Below are 19,724 nucleotides of genomic sequence, written 5' to 3' on the forward strand. Positions count from 1 at the left end.
ATTCAATTCCCAAATTAAATATAATAAAGGTATAAGTTCTTTGAAAAGCCCACTATGGTTATAAAAATTCCAACTTTCACAATACTGATAACTCCTTTTGTGAGTGATTATTGAATAAATAATGTTGCTAAATCCACTGGCCAGATCTCAGTCTTCATCTTACTTGATCTAGTAGCATTTGGCAGAGTTCACACACTCACTTTCCTGGATAAATTTTCTTCACTTGCCCCAAGGACACTGTTTGGGTTATGGTCAGTGGATGGTGGCTCTGCCTGCCCCACTTCATGTCAAAGAGGAGGGACACATGTGCTGCCTGAGTGTTGGGTTTCTTTCTTTCTTTTTTAAAAATATATTCAACTTTATTAGGAGGTAAATGCACATTAAAACTACTCTGAGGTATAATTTTATATCCTGATCCAAACTGGTAAAAACTTAAAGCTCTGAAAGACAGTTATTCTTAGTGAGATTGTAGTGCAATGAGGACAAATACAACGCTAGTACAAATGTATATTAGTAAACAGTTTTATATTTTTGAAGGAAGTTGATAAAGTGCAAACCCTTTCACAAAGTGATTTCATTTCTAGAACGTGAATACCTTAGCTTGAGAAACTCTTGCACATGTGTTCTAGGAGACAAGTCCACAAATGGCTCTCACAGGGTACGACTGGATATAACTCATGGTATATAATTTTTGAGTGAAAATGAGTGAACTGCAGGGTATATATGTATATTTGAATAAAATTTAGTAAAATAACTTTAAGTTAAAGCAGCAAGTGAGTGTTGGGTTTCTATACACCCCAGAGGTAGGGAGCTCTACCACTGAGCAGAAAGCATGCATTTTTCACCAGGCAAGCAGATGGAGCTGCCTGTCCCAAATGGAAATATATTGGACACCTGAACACAAACAAGCAAGAAGGAAAAAGGAGGGGGATGGAGTAGGTGGACAAGGACTGGGAGACAGCTGCAGAGCATGTCCATCACTTCCCTAGCATTGATATGAAACTGAATTAGTACTCAGGACACAAGTAAAAGCTATGTTAAGAAATTTGAACTTTATCATAAAGGTAATGAAATGTCATTTTAGGGAAATGCAAAAAAATAAGTCAGAATCAGATTTTGACTTTAGAAAGATTCTTTGACTTTATCTCAGAACAGGATCTGAGTGGGTCAAAATCTGAAGCCAGGAGATGAATTATATAGGCTGTATCAGTAGTCCAGTGATAGATAATCAGATCATATAACAAAAGCAAACACATATATTACTTGGTGTGCATGAGATTCTAAGTACTTTTCATATAATTACTCATTGAATCCTCACAATAACCCTTGAAGGCACAACTATTATCCCCATTTTATGGATCATAGAAATGTTGCGCAACTTTTCCAAGGTCACGCAGACAGTAAGGTATAGAATCCAAATGGGAACCCAAAAAGTCAGGCTCCAAGTCTGCACTCTTAAGCACAATGATGTACTCAGTGGGGATGGATAGAAAGAGATAAGGAAGATAGAATCAACAAGACTTAGTGATTCATTGGCTTCAATGATGATGGAAAGGAAGTGGTCAAGAATCATTAGATTTCTGGCTTGGAGAATTCAGTTAATGATATTTATAGAAAGAACCTGTTTTTGCTGGGGAGGAGGAGTGGGGTTAGGGCTGAGGGCTTAAGTGGACCTGTCCAGTAAGTGGTTGGATATAAGGGTTTATGAAGTCAGAAAATAGGACTGGGCCAAAGATATGAATTTCGGGCAGGCGTACTTTTCATTATACTCCTTCCCAAAAATAGTCCTGCAGTTTCAAGTTCAAATTTCTTAGTAAAGGATTTAGAGATATTTCTCTGCTTGCATTCTCTTTCCCTATCTCAACCTTCTAATAGTCTCATTATACTTAAAATCCCAAATCAAATGCTAGATACTATAAGTCTTTTCTGACTCCAAAGAAGAATTTCTCTGGTTTCCTCACTGCACTGCATTTATATTTTACCTCAACATTTATTATTTTCAACCTTGTCTTGTAGCTTTCTCATCTATTAAGACACTACATTTCATTTTGTATGACAGTTTTGTTATACACATTTCATCACTTTCTCAAGTTGAGAGCACTGACCACATACCTTTCATATTTGTATGTAATAGATGCCTGGAAAAGTACCTTTGCATATACTCATTAAATACTTGTTGAGTTGAATTGGATTCTTTCAATTTTGATCCTTTTTCATGGTTCAGATTAAGAACTTACAGAGTATTTGGCTTGAACAGAATACTTAAAAGACAGTATCTTGTAAACATTTTTTTTTAGGTCTTATTACTGAGCATTACTGAGCTTAAAGATCATTCAGAAATAAAAGCAATAAGGGGAAATATGGGTATGAAAATAAAAGATACTTTTGTGAAAAAGCAATAAAATACTGGGATGCCTACCCAGAGAGAGACAAATTTTCAGGCACAGAAGAAATAATGGTATGGAAAGGAAACTGGTACGCTGATATGTTACCTGAGGATTAAATGTCTATACCCCTGAGATAAATAGATGAGCAAAATAACACATAATTTGTATAAATGTAGCTTATAAACATATGTTTTGTAGACTGCATAACTGTATTCTAAAAAGTAGTGAAGTAGTGCACAGTATTCAAGTATGAATCTTATACTTCAGAGTAATTGTAAACCCACTGCTATGGCTTTGTCCATTTTGAAATGATGTTTTCTTCAGCAACAGAAAATGGCACCTACTCAGATATAATCATACTCTTAAAACTGCATCCTTCTAAATACTAATATTTCAATTCTACAAATCACTGAAATTGCACTACATGAATGGTTGTTTAGAAGCATTTTAGTCTTTTATCATAGGTGGGTTCGTTTAAAAGAATTCTAGAGAGCACATTGTGTTCTCACAGAGTAGTAGATTTTTTCCGATAATCTTTATAAATTCTATTGGTAGATAACGGTAGAACCATCTCCAGAATTGTGATTTTTTTTTTTTTTTTTTTTTGCATGGGCAGGCACCGGGAATTGAACCCGGGTCTCCGGCATGGTGGGCGAGAACTCTGCCTGCTGAGCCACCATGGCCTGCCCTGTGATTTTTTTTTTTTAAATAAGATTTTCTACTGTTCCTGTTTGTGAAACTTCCTTGAAAAGCATCTTCTGTGTATGGGTCTCAGAGAATCCTTCACTTCCCTAGCTTATTATTTAGCATATGTTATTTTAATGGCTAAGTTTCCTTGTTCTAGTTAATTCCTGGACTTAACACTCATGAATGAACTAATTAAGTTTTCACCTTAAGTTTCACAGCTACTTCTAATATACTGTGTGTTATGTACCTAACACATGGTAAATACTCAGTAAATAATTCTATGAATGAATAACAATTATCGATTTGGGCAGAAGGCGATATTAGCTACTTATTTTTGATGAAGATATTATCTATATCTATTTATTTGTCATCCATTTCAACCTTTTTAATTAGACAAATAAATCTACCATTGACTACGTGCTGGGCACTTTTCTATGCACTGGAGACATGGTGGCTGACAGGTAAATGCAATCCATGATTGGTGGAGCTTATAGTCTAATAAGCAGATAATAAGCAAATAAACAAATAAATATATATATTAGAATTGCAGGATAATTTATAATTTACATGAGGAAAAGTGAAGCAGGGAAAGTTGGTAGAGTATGCGGAGTGGGAGGCTATTTTAAATCAGATACCCAGGAGAGGAAATCTGAATTAAATGAAGGAAGAATATGCAAATATCTGGGGAAGGATGTTCCAGACAAATGTGACAACACATTCAAAGAGAATCGGTTTGATGTGTTTGAGAAGCAGCAAGACAGCTAAGGCCCATATCATGTAGTCCTAGTAAACCCTGGCAAGGGTTTGGATTTTAATCTGAGATCGAAGTGTTCCATGAGTTTGAAAAGGGGAGTACCATGTGCTAGCTTCAGTTTTAGGAGGATCATTCTGAGCGCTATAGATAAAAAATAAACATAGGTGCGTGAAGGCTGGAAGTATGAAGACTAGTCTGGAGGCTGTCAAAGCAATTCAGACAGAAGATAATGGCGGTATAGACCAAGATGGTAACGGCAGAGGTGGTGAGAGACAGTAAATTGGGAATATATTTTGAAAGTTGAACCTGCAAGACCTGTTAATGTATTGGAAGTGAAGTATGAGCAAAAGAAAGAAAAAAAAATGACTCCTAGATATTGGTCTGGACCACTGTGTTTAGGAATCTGTAGGATTCAGAGAATAAATCAAAAGCTCTGTTTCAGTCATATATGGTATAAATTGCCTTTCCGAAATCCAAATTGACATGCCTATTAGGCAACTAGATATATAAATCTGGAGCTAGGGACAAGGTCTGCTTTAGGAATATAAATTTAGGGATCAAGAAAAAATAGGTGGCATTTTAAACCATGAAACTAGTTGATTAAGGAATTGAACAGATATAAAAGATTTCTAAAATCTTAAGCCGTACGCACTTGAATATGTAATCCACTGGAGCATGGAGAGGACTGCAGGGTAAGAGAAAATCAGGAGAGGGTGGTGTCCCCAAAGCCAAATGAAGAATGTTATGTTTTAAGAGGAAGCAGTGATCATTTTGAATGTCCAAGTAGTCCAGCAAGCTGACAATAATTAAGCAGTGGATTTGGCAAGGTAGAAGTTTTTAATAATCTTTAAAAGATAGCATTTACTGGAGCAGTGAGACTAAAGCCTATTATACTGTGGTGTTTAAAGAGATAAATGGAAGAGAGAAAGCAGAGATAAGCATAGAAAATTTCTTTAAGAAATCTTGTTCTAAAGGGGAGTAAAATAATGAAGAAATATTCAGAAAGTCAGGTGATGTCAAAGGAGGTTACTTTTTATTTGTTTTTGTTTTATCTCTTGAAATGGGTGCTATTACAGTCAGTGTCTGCTGATGGGAATGAAGTAGTAGAGGAAGAATGTTTAATGATATGGAAGAGAAAGTGGATGGTTACAAGGGCAAAGTCTTTGGGTAAGTGAGAAGTAATAGAATGCAAGGTACAACAGAAGGCTTGGTTTTTGATAGAAGCAGAGTCACTTTATCCCAAGAAACAAGAAAGAGGGAAGCCAACAAATACAGACATCAATGAGAGTAGGCTAGTGTAGCTGGTGGTGGGAAGATGAAGTAGTTCTCTTTTGACTACTTCTGTTTTCTCAGTTAAATACAAAATAGGACCATCAAAAAAGTATGAAGAGGATGAAAGAGATAGCCAACATGTGAGGAGACTGGTAAAGGTCTGAAATGGTTTTATCAGAGAGTAGCTAGGCAAATGAAGTAGGAATGTTGGGAAGTGCTAACGGCCTTCCTGGCAGGTAGTCCTTAAAATAGTACTAATAATGCTTGCCTCTTGGTAGTCACACCTTTGGGTAATCACCTTCTCTTGGCTGGATGTATTAACTTACTTCTAACAAACAGAATATGGCAGGAGTGATGGAATTCTACATCCAAGATCAGGTTATAAAAAGATGGCTTCTATCTTGGGTGCTTATTCTCTTAGACTGAATATTCTGGGGGAATCCACACACACATTTTGAGGCAGTCCAGTGGAGTGGCCCATGTGTTGTGGGTCCAACTTTGCCAAAAACCATATGAGTGAACTTGGAAGCAGATCTTAGAGCCTTCAAACTGAGACCACAGCCCTGGCTGAGAGCTTGACTGCAACCTTTTTAGAGACCTTGCACCAGAGATGCCCAGTTAAGCTGCACAAAGATTCTTACCCAAAGAAAATGTTAGATAATAAATGTTTGCTATTTTTAGCTAGTAAAATTTGGGGTAATTTGTTGTTCATCAATCAATAAATAATTCAGCTCTTTTGAGAGTTGCAGCCACACATTTAATATGAGATGATCAGTGAAGTTACACATTTAAAGCAAAATAATCAGCAGAGGTGTATGTTTTTCCTATTCACATTCAGATATCCAGAAAAAGGTGTACAAGGAAACCAGCCCAAATTAAACACAGGTTACTTCTAGAGGAGAAGTGGAAGGGATGGGGAAAGGGGGAGATGAAATGAAGATGTATTTTTTCAGCTTTGATCTATATATTTTTGCATGATTTGAAAGATTTATAATTAGCTTATTTTCATTCTCTGTGTATAGCTTTAAAAAAAAGATGACATCAAAAGCAAAAAATAGCTCTGAAGACTCCTTAATCATAAAACATTATAGAACATAAGCAAAGTAGCCTCTCCAGGAAAAGCAAAATCATACTGCTTGATCTGTCTCCAAAACTGCAATCTACGGCTGCTGGCATCTTCTCCAGGGCTGGAAGTATTCATCCCGGAACCTTCACAAGTGCAAGTGAAGCCTACAGACCACAGTTACATGCTAATTTCCAAATAACAGGTTTTAACTCCAGGAAAGGCAACTATGTTCCCATTCTATAAGAAAATCTAGGGGAGGCCTCTGCTAAGGGCCCAGAACTTTGTGGTTTAGACTCTAGATCCTCTGCTGCAGGCAAAGCTCTGAGAGCCCTGGCATCCATCATCCAAGTCTGTTTTACTTTTCCTTGGGTGAAAACCCTTTGAGGCCAAAGGATAAAAGACATCTTATCATTTAGGTGTCAAGTACTGTTAAGCAGATTGCCAAAGGCTTTCACTGACCGTCATTTTAGCCACAATATTCTCTCAGGCTGTTGCTCTATGAAGGTATAAACACAAATAGAGAAAATAATGAATTCTGAGTTTTGCTTTGTCTTTCCATCCTTGTGTCAAGATTTCTGATGGCAAACCCTTCTGTGTAAATAGGAGTGGTTTCTCTGACAATTATTCTTTTGGCTCTGCTTACTTTGCCTACTTTCTAAAAATTGCACCACATAATAGAAGACAAAGAGTTGTTTAATAGACAATTCATTTAAAATAATCCAAAATTAGTAGCAAAAAATGTAATGTAATCTGATTGAATTTTTTACTCCTATTAGATTGAAAATTTCTTGAAAGCAAGAACCTATCTTCTTTATCCAACATTAAATATTTACTAAGCCTTGTTCTGTTAGGAATAGCCTTAAGTAACATGTATTATGTATATTACTTGGCCATATTATTTCATATTTCCTCTACTCCCATTTTCCTTCTATTGTTGCTTTCCTCACTTATTTCTTGCTATTTGTATGTAGATAAGATTTTTACATGCTGCCATTAAAAGCTATGTGATCCTAAGGATCATTTGTTCTAAAAAAACATCTTTCAACAGTTGCAAGTATTTTGCAAGTATCCACAGAGAATTTGCTTAGTGTTTGTGCCAGTTTGAAAGTATTATGTACTCCAGGAAAATCATGTTTTAATCCTGATTCAATCTTATAGGGGCAGCTGTTTCTTTTAATTCTAATTCAATATTGTAGGCCAGAAACTTTTGATTAGATTATTTCCACAGAGATGTGGCTGATTGTCCACATCTTTTGATTAAATGGAGACGTGATTACCCATTCTAGGTAGGTCTTGATTAGTTTACTGGAATACATTAAAAGAGGAAACATTTTGGAGAGTCAAAATGACAGAAACCACAGAAATAACAGAGTAGAGCTGACAGAAACTTCAGAGCAGAGCTGACACCCCCAGGAACAGAGGCTGAAAGCAATGGAGCCCAGGAGCAAGGGACTAGCAGATGCCATCACATGACTTTCCAGCTAACAGAGGTGTCCTGTACCCATTGACCTTCCTTGAATCAAGGTATCTTTCTCTGGATGCCTTGGTTTGGACATTTTTATATGTTTAGAACTATAAACTTGAAACTTATTAAATTCCTTTTTTAAAAGGCTTTTCCTGTTCTGGTATATTACATTCCGGCAACTTAGAAATCAACACAGTGTCACAGACTTTAATTATCTAAAATCAAATAATTATCACAATTAGCAAGCACAATTTAGATTTTGACAGGATTCCAATTACTGCTGGTAGACATAAGACAAAAATTAGCAATAACTTAAACATTTAGCTGAATGTCTATGATTTACATCTGACTGTAGATTCCCTAAGTCCAAGAGAAGATCTTTAAGTCTGGGTCTTTTCTTAGTACTGACCTTCACATGATTCTCCATTTGGTGAAAACATCCCATTATCATGGTAGCCATCTCTGCACTCACAGTGGTACCACCCAGGTAGGTTGATGCAGTTAGCACGGCTGTCACACTGAACAAAGCCATCAGAGCATTCATCAATATCTGTTTGGCAAAGAAAACATAAATAGCGTTACACAATTGCTCCTTTTTTTTCTCATAGAAATGAGAATATTCTGCTACAAGTCTACTGATGTTTTTAATTCCAGCAAAACCTTGAAACAGAAAATAAAGAATCAAGAAAGCCCATTTAGTTGCTAAAAGCTATACAGTAAGAATGTAATGATATAAATAACAGGTGAAACATCTAGAGGCTACTCTTTGGCAAAAGGTTTTCAACTGTAGAAAACGGAAAGAAAACATCTGTGATAGTTATTAGTGCTGTTTGCCAAATATTTCCAGTTCTTCTTCATTGAACTACCTTGGTCTCTTCAAGTTAAGTATGGCCATGTGACTTACTTAGGCTAATTAGGGTATGATGTGGCTTACTTCTAGGAACAGCCTTTAAGATGCAGTGTGTGATTCACATGCTCCCTTTCCCTACCACAGCAAGTTTCAAAGACTCTGAAGACTCCACTAGCCTGAATTCCTGAGTGAGGATGATGTGGAACACATTCCTCACCTACTTGGAATGGACATATAGGACAACAAAAAAACTCAACCTTTGTTGTTTTAAGTCACTGATATTTATGTGTCATTTTTAAAAAAATGGCTACCAGTACAAACTATCTCAACCTGACTAACCCACCACTCATCTCTGATATAAGGTGATAGCATTCATATTTCATTAACATAATATGTGTTTTTAAAATACATACCTTTTATATCACTTTTTAATGTTTCACATTATTAACTCATAGTATGTATGCTATGTAATCAAGTTATGGAACATATGAAAAACTGAGGGAAAAGGAATTATAGGATTTAGCAAAGGTCACCTACAAATTCATAGTTTTCTGACTTCTGGCATGTGCTCCTTCTTACAAGAGGATACAAGGATGAAACTGGCAAAATATTTACACAAGTACATGTATATTGAGTCTCAGATATTTCCTTTAGAGGCTTCTTAATATTCCCAAAAGACACAGTAGTTTATTTACTTTGTTCAGTCTGCTGAATTGTGGGAACATCCAATCCCAACTAAGTCCCTTTATTTATGGAGGGCAAAGTAATCTCTGCAGTTTTCTTATGAAACTTCCCCTCCCTCTAATATATCTTATTGATTTCTGGGTGCTTTGGAGTTCACTAAGACTCTGATAAATTATCTGTTGGCACTATATCATTACGGCTGACCCCCAAATTAAACATATATTACTCCAACGCCACCTTTAAAGCCATATGCCATGATTGAAGATTCTACCTGCTAAGACAGAATCCTGGTCCTTTCTTATATGCTTCCCACACCTGCGCCATCTCCCCTGCTGTAATGGCCAGATATGATACAACCCGCACATTGCAGTTAAGGCCACCTGCCTGTTGGAGTCCTTTGCCCTGAGACAGCCCACTTCAACTCAACAAAGTTCATCTCTTCCTATTTCAGTCTCATCTGACTCCAAGTTCCTAGAAGCACATATTTCATTTGTTTTCTTTCTAAATTTCTTCTTTTCTGACATTTGATTTGGAAAGAAACAAATGGATGAATAATGGATAAATAAGTTAAAACAAACAAACAAAAAAAACAGAGAAATAAGCCTTTACTCACTTATTTCTTGATAGAACCAAGTCCCCACTGTCAAAGAGTATGCAAACCATCTTCTTAGATTAGGGGATAGGCCAAAAGAAAAAATATATGATGTCACTGCAATATTTCCAAAGTATTTCTGAACTATGACTGGTTTTTCCTTTGTGATTTCTCTTCTTAAAAGCCAGTTCCTGCTATAGGGGAGTACCTGAAACTGCTGAACTGTATTCCAGTAGCCTTGATTCTTGAAAATGACTTTACAACTATATAGCTTTTATAAGGTGACTATGTGATGAAAACCTTGTGTCTGATGCTCCTTTAATCCAAGGTATGGACAGATGAGTAAAAAAATAAGGATAATAAATAAATAAATAATATGTGGGATAAAGGGTAAAAAATTGGGTAGATTAAAATTCTGGTGGTCAATGAAAGGGCTGCAGCAGATGGGGAGGGAGATGTGCCCCAAGAAAGGGCAAAGGGGCGGTTCATGGCCAAGTACTGATCATGGCATTTGATAGGCAAATTTAGATTTCTGGGTTCTGGCTCTGAACCAGAAGGGGTATAGGGTGAATGAGGTTTTCTTTTTATTTCTTTTTTCTGGAGTGATGCAAATGTTCTAAAAATGGTCATGGTGATGAGTACACAACTATGTGATAATGTTGGAGGCCACTGATTGTATAATATAGTTGGACTATATTGCGTGAAGACTACTCAATAAAAATATTTTTTAAAAAGCCAGTTCCTGGGGTACACAGGCACTGCCCTCACAGGGAGGGGAAACACTTCATTCCTGCATGCCCTATGGAGGAGACGTCCATGGCTCCAGGACTAGTCAGGGTGTGTCCACAGTGTTCTGTTTAAACTTATGGAGTAGATGGCAAAGTAGGAAGCTCCAGAATTCTCTCCTCTTCTGAAAACAATTAGTGCACAGGCAGAAACATTTGAAACAACTGTTCTGGGGCTACAGAGGCCAGGGGAGCACGGTATAGCATCCTTGGAGGAACAAGATGAAGAAACTGAGAGACTGCAGTAAAAAACTGTAACTTGTTCTGTGGTGGCTGTTGTCACCAATTTCCCATGTTTGAGGTGAGCTACCTCAGACCCAGTGACTGGTGGGCTGTGGCAGATGGGGAGGGAGATGTGAAAGCTCTTCTTCCCAGGAAAGGGAAAGGTGGCGGTTCATGGCCAAGTACTAATCATGGCATTTGATAGGCAAATTTAGATTCCTGGGTTCTGGTTCTGAACTACTGTTTTAGCCCACCCCAGCCAGGATCATTGGTTCAATTCTACCCCCTAAAGGGGTGAAAGCCATAGATATTTAAAGGTGAAGGACCTCCATAGGGATGTGGGGAACAGTTTACTGAAGAGCGTCATATAATAGGCAAGCCAGGAAAGTGCAGCTTTTGGGAGACATCAAAAAGGCTTTTACCGTGTCTTTCTTGACCCTCCCCCAATGGCTCTTTGGAACTGGTCTGCACCCCTTCATGGGTCCCTGGCCCTGTTTTGGCTGGGAAATCCTGATGTGGGAAAGATTCTGTGGGGTGACCCACCTCTCAGAATTTTTTTTCCGGGCAAAAGCAGCTAGAGGTAATAAAAGAAAGAGTTAAAAAATAAACAATATTTTAACATATTTTTTATAGAGGCAAAAAGAAAAAATCCCCAAACAGAATAGATAAAAAATTCCCAGAAAAGGAACAGAGGAAATGAAGCTTACGCTATGGTGAAATAATTGCATGAATAGTGCGTTCTTAAAAATTGTACTGCATACCCAGGGCAAGAACCAGATAAAGAAGAGCTGAAAGAATCTTATTAAACACTCATCTAAAAGGCACTTCTACAGGTTTAGATGTTGAATCAAGTGTCAAAGAAGAGCCTCAACACAAAGCCAACCGAAAAATGAAACCCTAGGCAAGATAGGGAAACTGACCTACAGAGTAAACTCATCAAGATAATCAGATGTCTAGACATCAGCAATAAATTATAAGCCATACTAAGAAAAAGGGATATATGGCCCAAAAGGAAAAAATTAAAGCTTCAGAGGAGACACAGAATTTGGAACAATCAAGCAAAGATATTCAAACAAATCTCCTAAATGAATTAAAGGAGATGAATGAAAACATGGCTAAAGAGATAATGGATATTAAAAAATGCTGGGTGAGAATAAAGAAGAATTAGAAAGTATGAAAAGAAACAACAGAATTTATGGGAATAAAAAGCATAATAGAAGACACTGAAAATACTCTAGAGGCATACAACAGCAGGTTTGAACAGGCAGAATCAAGAATCAGCAAACTAGAAGATAGGATAATTATAATCATACAGACAGAAGAACAGATAGAGAAAAGAATGGAAAAAATGAAATAGGGTCTAAGGGAATTGAATGGCAGCATGAAGCACATGAACATATGTATCATGGGTGTCTCAGAAAGAGAACAGGAGAGAAAAGGGGCAGAAAGAACATCTGAGGAAATAATGGCCCCAAATCTCCCAACTCTTATGAAATATACATGTTCAAGAAGTGTAACGTGCTCCAAAACAGATTAAATCCTAATAGATCTGCTCCAAGACACACTTTAAGCAGAATTTCAAATGCCAAAGATAAAGAGAGAATACTGAAAACAGCAAGAGAAAATGATTCATCACACACAAAAGAACCACAATAAGATTAAGTGCTTATTTCTCATTAGAAACTATGGAGGTGAGAAATCAGTAGTTTGAAATATTTAAAGTACTGAAAGAGAAAGTCTGACAAACAATAATTCTTTATCTGGAAAAAATGTCCATCAAAAGTGAGGGAAAGGAAAGGCCATGGTGGCTCACTGGGAGAGTTCTCACCTGCCATTCTGGAGACCCAGGTTTGATTCCTGGTGCCTGCTCATGTTAAAAAAAAAATGAGGAGTCGGGGCCAAGATGGCAGCTTCGCAATATGTGCGCGCTTTTAGTTCATCCTCCAGAGCAACTACTAAATAACCAGAAACAGTACAGAACAGCTCCCAGAGCCACAACAGAGACCGCACACAGCATACCCCAGTCTGAACGAGCTGGACCGGCTGCGAGTCTCCAGAACAGTGAGTTCCCCAAGCCACGTGTAATTCACCAAGCCATGCGCAGAGTTCTTTAAGCTGCGGCGGCCGGCGCCTGGCACCCCTCCTCCACAGGAGGCTTCCCAGAGTGGGGATTACACAGGCTGCAACTGCCCCAAATGCAGAAACAGGCTGCTTTCAGGGCTGGCTCCCACCTGAACCTTCCCCATGGGAGGGGTGAAATGCAACTCAGGTGGAATCCCTCTCTCAAGGAATTCAGACCCCAGGGTTTCACAATTTGAAGCCATTAAAACCAGCCTACAACCTTTCCTCTGTCTCCACCACACCCCCAGCAGGGAGAGTCTTCCAAAGTTAAAGAAGCCACAACATTTTTTGCTGGTGGGACCCGCAGACAGACAAGCGCCACATACTGGGCAAGATAAGAAAAGAGAGTCCAGAGAATTCACAGGAAAGTCTTTCAACCTGTTGGGTCTCAAACTCAGGGAAAACTGATGCAGGTGATTCCTTCCCCCCTGAAAGGAGGCCAGCTTAGTCCGGGAAAACCCGGCTGGAGTCTGTAATACCTATGTAGACCCTCCTAAGGGTGGGGAGGGAAAAGGCACATTACAAGCAGGACAAGAAACAAGAAAACAAGAACTGAAAAATTACCCTCTGTTAAACAAAACTTAAGCTAGAGGCCCAGAAAAAGCTGAACTGAAGGTCAATGAACAGATAGACAACAAACTCATCTAGCAAGAAAACCCTAGGTAAGATAAGTGAAAGCAATATCCAGAATAAACTAATTAAGGTAATTAAATGTCCAGACGCCAGCAAAAAATAACAAATCACACCAGGAAAATTGAAGATATGGCCCAGTCAAAGGAACAAACCAATAGTTCAAATGAGATACAGGAGCTGAGACAACTAATTCTGAATATATGAACAGAAATGGAAAACCTCTTCAAAAACCAAATCAATCAATTGAGGGAGGACATTAAGAAGGCAAGGAATGAACAAAAAGAAGAAATGGAAAGTCTGAAAAAACAAATCACAGAACTTATGGGAATGAAAGATACAGTAGAAGAGATGAAAAAAACAATGGAAACCTACAATGGTATATTTCCAGAGACAGAGGTTAGAATTAGAGAACTGGAGGATGGAACATCTGAAATCCAAAAAGAAACAGAAACTATAGGGAAAAGAATGGAAAAATATGAGCAGGGGCTCAGGGAATTGAATGATAATATGAAACGCAAAAATATATGTGTGGTGGGTGTCCCGAAAGGAGAGGGGAAGGGAAAAGGAGAAAAACTAATGGAAGAAATTATCACTGAAAATTTCCCAACTCTTATGAAAGACCTAAAATTACAGATCCAAGAAGTGCAGTGCACCCCAAAGAGAATAGATCCAAATAGATGTTCTCCAAGACACTTACTAGTTAGAATGTCAGAGGTCAAAGAGAAAGAGAGGATCTTGAAAGCAGCAAGAGAAAAGCAATCGATCACATACAAGGGAAACCCAATAAGACTATGTGTAGATTTCTCAGCAGAAACCATGGAGGCAAGAAGACAGTGGGATGATATATTTAAATTACTAAAAGAGAAAAACTGCCTACCAAGAATTCTATATCCTGCAAAATTGTCCTTCAATAATGAGGGAGAAATTAAAACATTTTCAGACAAAAAGTCACTGAGAGAATTTGTGACCAAGAGACGAGCTCTGCAAGAAATACTAAAGGGAGCACTAGAGACAGATACGAAAAGATGGAAGAGAGAGGTGTGGAGAAGAGTGTAGACAGACGGAAAATCGGATATGATGTACATAATACAAAAGACAAAATGGTAGAAGAAAATATTATCCAAACAGTAATAACACTAAATGTTAATGGACTGAACTCCCCAATCAAAAGACATAGACTGGCAGAATCGATTAAAAAACAGGATCCTTCTATATAATGTCTACAGGAAACACATCTTAGACACAAAGATAAACACAGGTTGAAAGTGAAAGGTTGGGAAAAGATATTTCATGCAAATAACAACCAGAGAAGAGCAGGAGTAGCTATACTAATATCCAACAAATTAGACTTCAAATGTAAACCAGTTAAAAGAGACAAAGAAGGATACTATCTACTAATAAAAGGAACAATTAAACAAGAAGACATAACAATCATAAATATTTATGCACCGAACCAGAATGCCCCAAAATACGTGAGGCATACACTGCAAATACTGAAAAGGGAAATAGACACATCTACCATAATAGTTGGAGACTTCAATTCCCCACTCTTATCAATGGACAGATCATCTAGACAGAGGATCAATAAAGAAACAGAGAATTTGAATATTACAATAAATGAGCTAGACTTAACAGACATTTATAGGACATTACACCCCACAACAGCAGGATACACCTTTTTCTCAAGTGCTCATGGATCATTCTCAAAGATAGACCATATGCTGGGTCACAAAGCAAGTCTCAACAAATTTAAAAAGATTGAAATCATACACAACACTTTCTCAGATCATAAAAGAATGAAGTTGGAAATCAATAATAGGCAGAGTGCCAGAAAATTCACTAATACCAGGAGGCTCAACAACACACTCTTAAACAACCAGTGGGTCAAGGAAGAAATTACAAGAGAAATTAGTAAATATCTCGAGGCGAATGAAAGTGAAAACACAACATATCAAAACCTATGGGATGCAGCAAAGGCAATGCTAAGAGGGAAATTTATTGCCCTAAATACCTATATCAAAAAAGAAGAAAGGGCAAAAATTCGGGAATTAACTGTCCACTTGGAAGAACTGGAGAAAGAACAGCAAACTAACTCTAAAGCAAGCAAAAGGAAAGAAATAACAAAGATTAGAGCAGAAATAAATGAAATTGAAAACATGAAAACAATAGAGAAAATCAATAAGACCAGAAGTTGGTTCTATGAGAAAATCAATAAGATTGATGGGCCCTTAGCAAGATTGACAAAAAAAAGAAGAGAGAGGACACAAATAAATAAGATCAGAAATGGAAGAGGAGACATAATCACTGACCTCACAGAAATAAAGGAGGTAATAACAGGATACTATGAACAACTTTATGCTAATAAATACAACAATGTAGATGAAATGGACAAGTTCCTAGAAAGGCATGAACAACCAACTTTGACTAGAGAAGAAATAGATGACCTCAACAAACCAATCACAAGTAAAGAAATTGAATCAGTCATTCAAAAGCTTCCCCAAAAGAAAAGTCCAGGACCAGACGGCTTCATATGTGAATTCTACCAAACATTCCAGAAAGAATTAGTACCAATCCTGCTCAAACTCTTCAAAAAAATTGAAGTGGAGGGAAAGCTACCTAATTCATTCTATGAAGCCAACATCACCCTCATACCAAAACCAGGCAAAGATATTATGAAAAAGAAAACTACAGACCACCCTCTCTAATGAATATAGATGCAAAAATCCTCAACAAAATTCTAGCAAATCGAATCCAGCAACACATTAAAAGAATTATACATCATGACCAAGTAGGATTCATCCCAGCTATGCAAGGATGGTTCAACATAAGAAAATCAATTAATGTAATACACCATATCAACAAATCAAAGCAGAAAAATCACATGATCATCTCAATTGATGCAGAGAATGCATTTGAAAAGATTCAACATTCTTTCCTGTTGAAAACACTTCAAAAGATAGGAACACAAGGGAACTTCCTTAAAATGATAAAGGGAATATATGAAAAACCCACAGCTAATATCATCCTCAATGGGGAAAAATTGAAAACTTTCCCCCTAAGATCAGGAACAAGACAAGGATATCCACTATCACCTTGATGTGATGTTATTCAACATCATGTTGGAAGTTCTAGCCAGAGCAATTAGACAAGAAAAAGAAATACAAGGCATCAAAATTAGAAAGGAAGAAGTAAAACTATCACTGTTTGCAGATGCTATGATACTATATGTCGAAAACCCTGAAAAATCTGCAACAAAACTACTAGAGCTAATAAACGAGTACAGCAAAGTAGCAGGTTACAAGATCAACATTAAAAAACCTGTAGTGTTTCTATACACTAGCAATGAACAAGCTGAGGGGGAAATCAAGAAACGAATTCCATTTACAATTGCAACTAGAAGGATAAAATACTTAGGAATAAATTTAACTAAAGAGACAAAAGACCTATACAAAGAAAACTATAAGAAACTGTTAAAAGAAATCACAGAAGACCTAAATAGATGGAAGGGCATACCATGTTCATGGATTGGAAGACTAAATATAGTTAAGATGCCAATTCTACCTAAATTGATTTACAGATTCAACACAATACCAATCAAAATCCCAACAACTTACTTTTCAGAAATAGAAAAACCAATAAGCAAATATATCTGGAAAAGCAGGATGCCCCGAATTGCTAAAAGTATCTTGAGGGAAAAAACGAAGCTGGAGGTCTCATGCTGCCTGACTTTAAGGCATATTATGAAGCCACAGTGGTCAAAACAGCATGGTACTGGCATAAAGATAGATATATCGACCAATGGAATCGAATAGAGTGCTCAGATATAGACCCTCTCATCTATGGACATTTGATCTTTGATAAGGCAGTCAAGCCAACTCACCTGGGACAGAACAGTCTCTTCAATAAATAGTGCCTAGAGAACTGGATATCCATATGCAAAAGAATGAAAGAGGACCCGTATCTCACACCCTATACAAAAGTTAGCTCAAAATGGATCAAAGATCTAAATATTAGATCTAAGACCATAAAACAGTTAGAGGAAAATGTAGGGAGATATCTTATGAATCTTATAATTGGAGGCGGGTTTATGGACCTTACACTTAAAGCAAGAGCACTGAGGAAAGAAATAAATAGATGGGAGCTCCTCAAAATTAAACACTTTTGTGCAAAAGAACTTCATCAAGAAAGTAAAAAGACAGCCTACACAATGGGAGACAATCTTTGGAAACGACATGTCAGATAAAGCCCTAGTATCCAGAATTTATAAAGAGATTGTTCAACTCAACAACAAAAAGACAGCCAATCCAATTACAAAATAGGAAAAAGACTTGAACAGACACTTCTCAGAAGAGGAAATACAAATGGCCAAAAGGCACATGAAGAGATGCTCAACGTCCCTGGCCATTAGAGAAATGCAAATCAAAACCACAATGAGATATCATCTCACACCCACCAGAATGGCCATTATCAACAAAACAGAAAATGACAAGTGCTGGAGAGGATGTGGAGAAAGAGGCACACTTACCCACTGTTGGTGGGAATGTCAAATGGTGCAACCGGTTTGGAAGGCAGTTTGGCAGTTCCTCAAAAAGCTGAATATAGAATTCCCATACGACCCAGCAATACCATTGCTAGGTGTCTACTCAGAGGACTTAAGGGCAAAGACACAAACGGACATTTGCACACCAATGTTTATAGCAGCATTATTTACAATTGCAAGATGGAAACAGCCAAAATGTCCATCAACAGACGAGTAGCTAAACAAACTGTGGTATATACATACAATGGAATATTATGCAGCTCTAAGACAGAATAAACTTATGAAGTATGTAACAACATGGATGGACCTACAGAACATTATGCTGAGTGAGACTAGCCAAAAACTAAAGGACAAATACTGTATGGTCTCACTGATATGAACCGACATTAGTGAATAAACTTGGAATATGTCATTGGTAACAGAGACCATCAGGAGATAGAAATAGGGTAAGATAGTGGGCAATTGGAGCTGAAGGGATACAGACTGTGCAACAGGACTGGATACAAAAACTCAGAAATGGACAGCACAATACTACCTAACTGTAATGTAATTATGTTAAAACACTGAATGAAGCTGCATGTGAGAATGATAGAGGGAGGAGGGCTGGAAACATAAATGAAATCAGAAGGAAAGATAGATGTTAAAGATCGAGATGGTATAATCTAGGAATGCCTAGAGTGTATAATAATAGTGAAATGTACAAATTTTAAAAATGTTTTTGCATGAGGAAGAACAAAGGATTGTCATTATTGCAGGGTGCTGAAAATAGATGATAACTAATACTTCAAAATGTCACCTTATATGTAAGACTAAAGCAAAAAATGTTTGTTACAAAATTTAGATTTTGACTAGAGCATTTCCTAATATAACTCATGTAGATAGTATGATTGAATGTCCTAAGTACTTGGAATCTCAGGTAGCACATGAGATTTTGTTGGTTTGTCCAGAGTGATCCCCCGATGAATCCCAGAAGGATTTGATCAGTGACTGGAAAAGTATTTGCAAGCCCCCTTCGGGGAATGGTGAGAGTGGGGAGAAATTCAACTTCCACAAGTTGAATTCTTGATATTCTCACAAGCAGTGTGGACAACCAAAGCTATAGGCTGAGCCCCCAGTCTTGGGGTGTGTTCACATGAAACTTAACCCCAGAAAAGATAGGTCAAGTCTACTTAAAATTTAGGCCTAAGAGTCACCCCCAAGAGAGCCTCTTTTGTTGCTCAGATGTGGCCTCTCTCTCCAGCCAATATGATGAGCAGTCTCACCACCCTCCCCCTCTCTGCGTGGGACATGACTCCCAGGGATGTGGACCTTCCTGGCAACGTGGGACAACGATCCTGGAATGAGCTGAGCATCAAAGAACCCAGCAAAACCCTAGAATGAGCTGAGAATTAACATCAAGAGACTGAGAGAACCTTCTCAACCAAAAGGGGGAAGAGTAAAATGAGGCAAAGTATCAATCGCTGAGAGATTCCAAACAGAGTCGAGAGGTTATCCTGGAAGTTATTCTTATGCATTAAGTATATATCACCTTGTTGTTCAAGATGTAGTGGAGAGGCTGGAGGGAATTGCCTGAAAATGTAGTGCTGTGTTCCAGTAGCCATGTTTCTTGATGATGATTGAACAATGATATAGCTTTCACAATGAGACTCTGTGAATGCGAAAACCT

The 19,724-nt window shown here is 37.6% G+C and overlaps 1 protein-coding gene across 5 annotated transcripts in view; it reads right to left on the reverse strand.

The window, feature by feature from the left end:
* NELL2 (neural EGFL like 2) overlaps positions 1–19,724 on the reverse strand; it is a 531,530-nt gene that overhangs the window by 27,139 nt on the left and 484,667 nt on the right. For all 5 annotated transcript variants that reach the window (XM_077170643.1, XM_077170642.1, XM_077170644.1 and 2 more), the window contains one exon: positions 8,041–8,181. In XM_077170643.1, the coding sequence (XP_077026758.1) occupies positions 8,041–8,181 (141 nt within the window). The remainder of the gene's footprint in view (positions 1–8,040; positions 8,182–19,724) is intronic.

This window comes from Tamandua tetradactyla, chromosome 7 (assembly GCF_023851605.1).
Source record: "Tamandua tetradactyla isolate mTamTet1 chromosome 7, mTamTet1.pri, whole genome shotgun sequence".
In the NCBI taxonomy this organism is placed as follows: domain Eukaryota; kingdom Metazoa; phylum Chordata; class Mammalia; order Pilosa; family Myrmecophagidae; genus Tamandua; species Tamandua tetradactyla.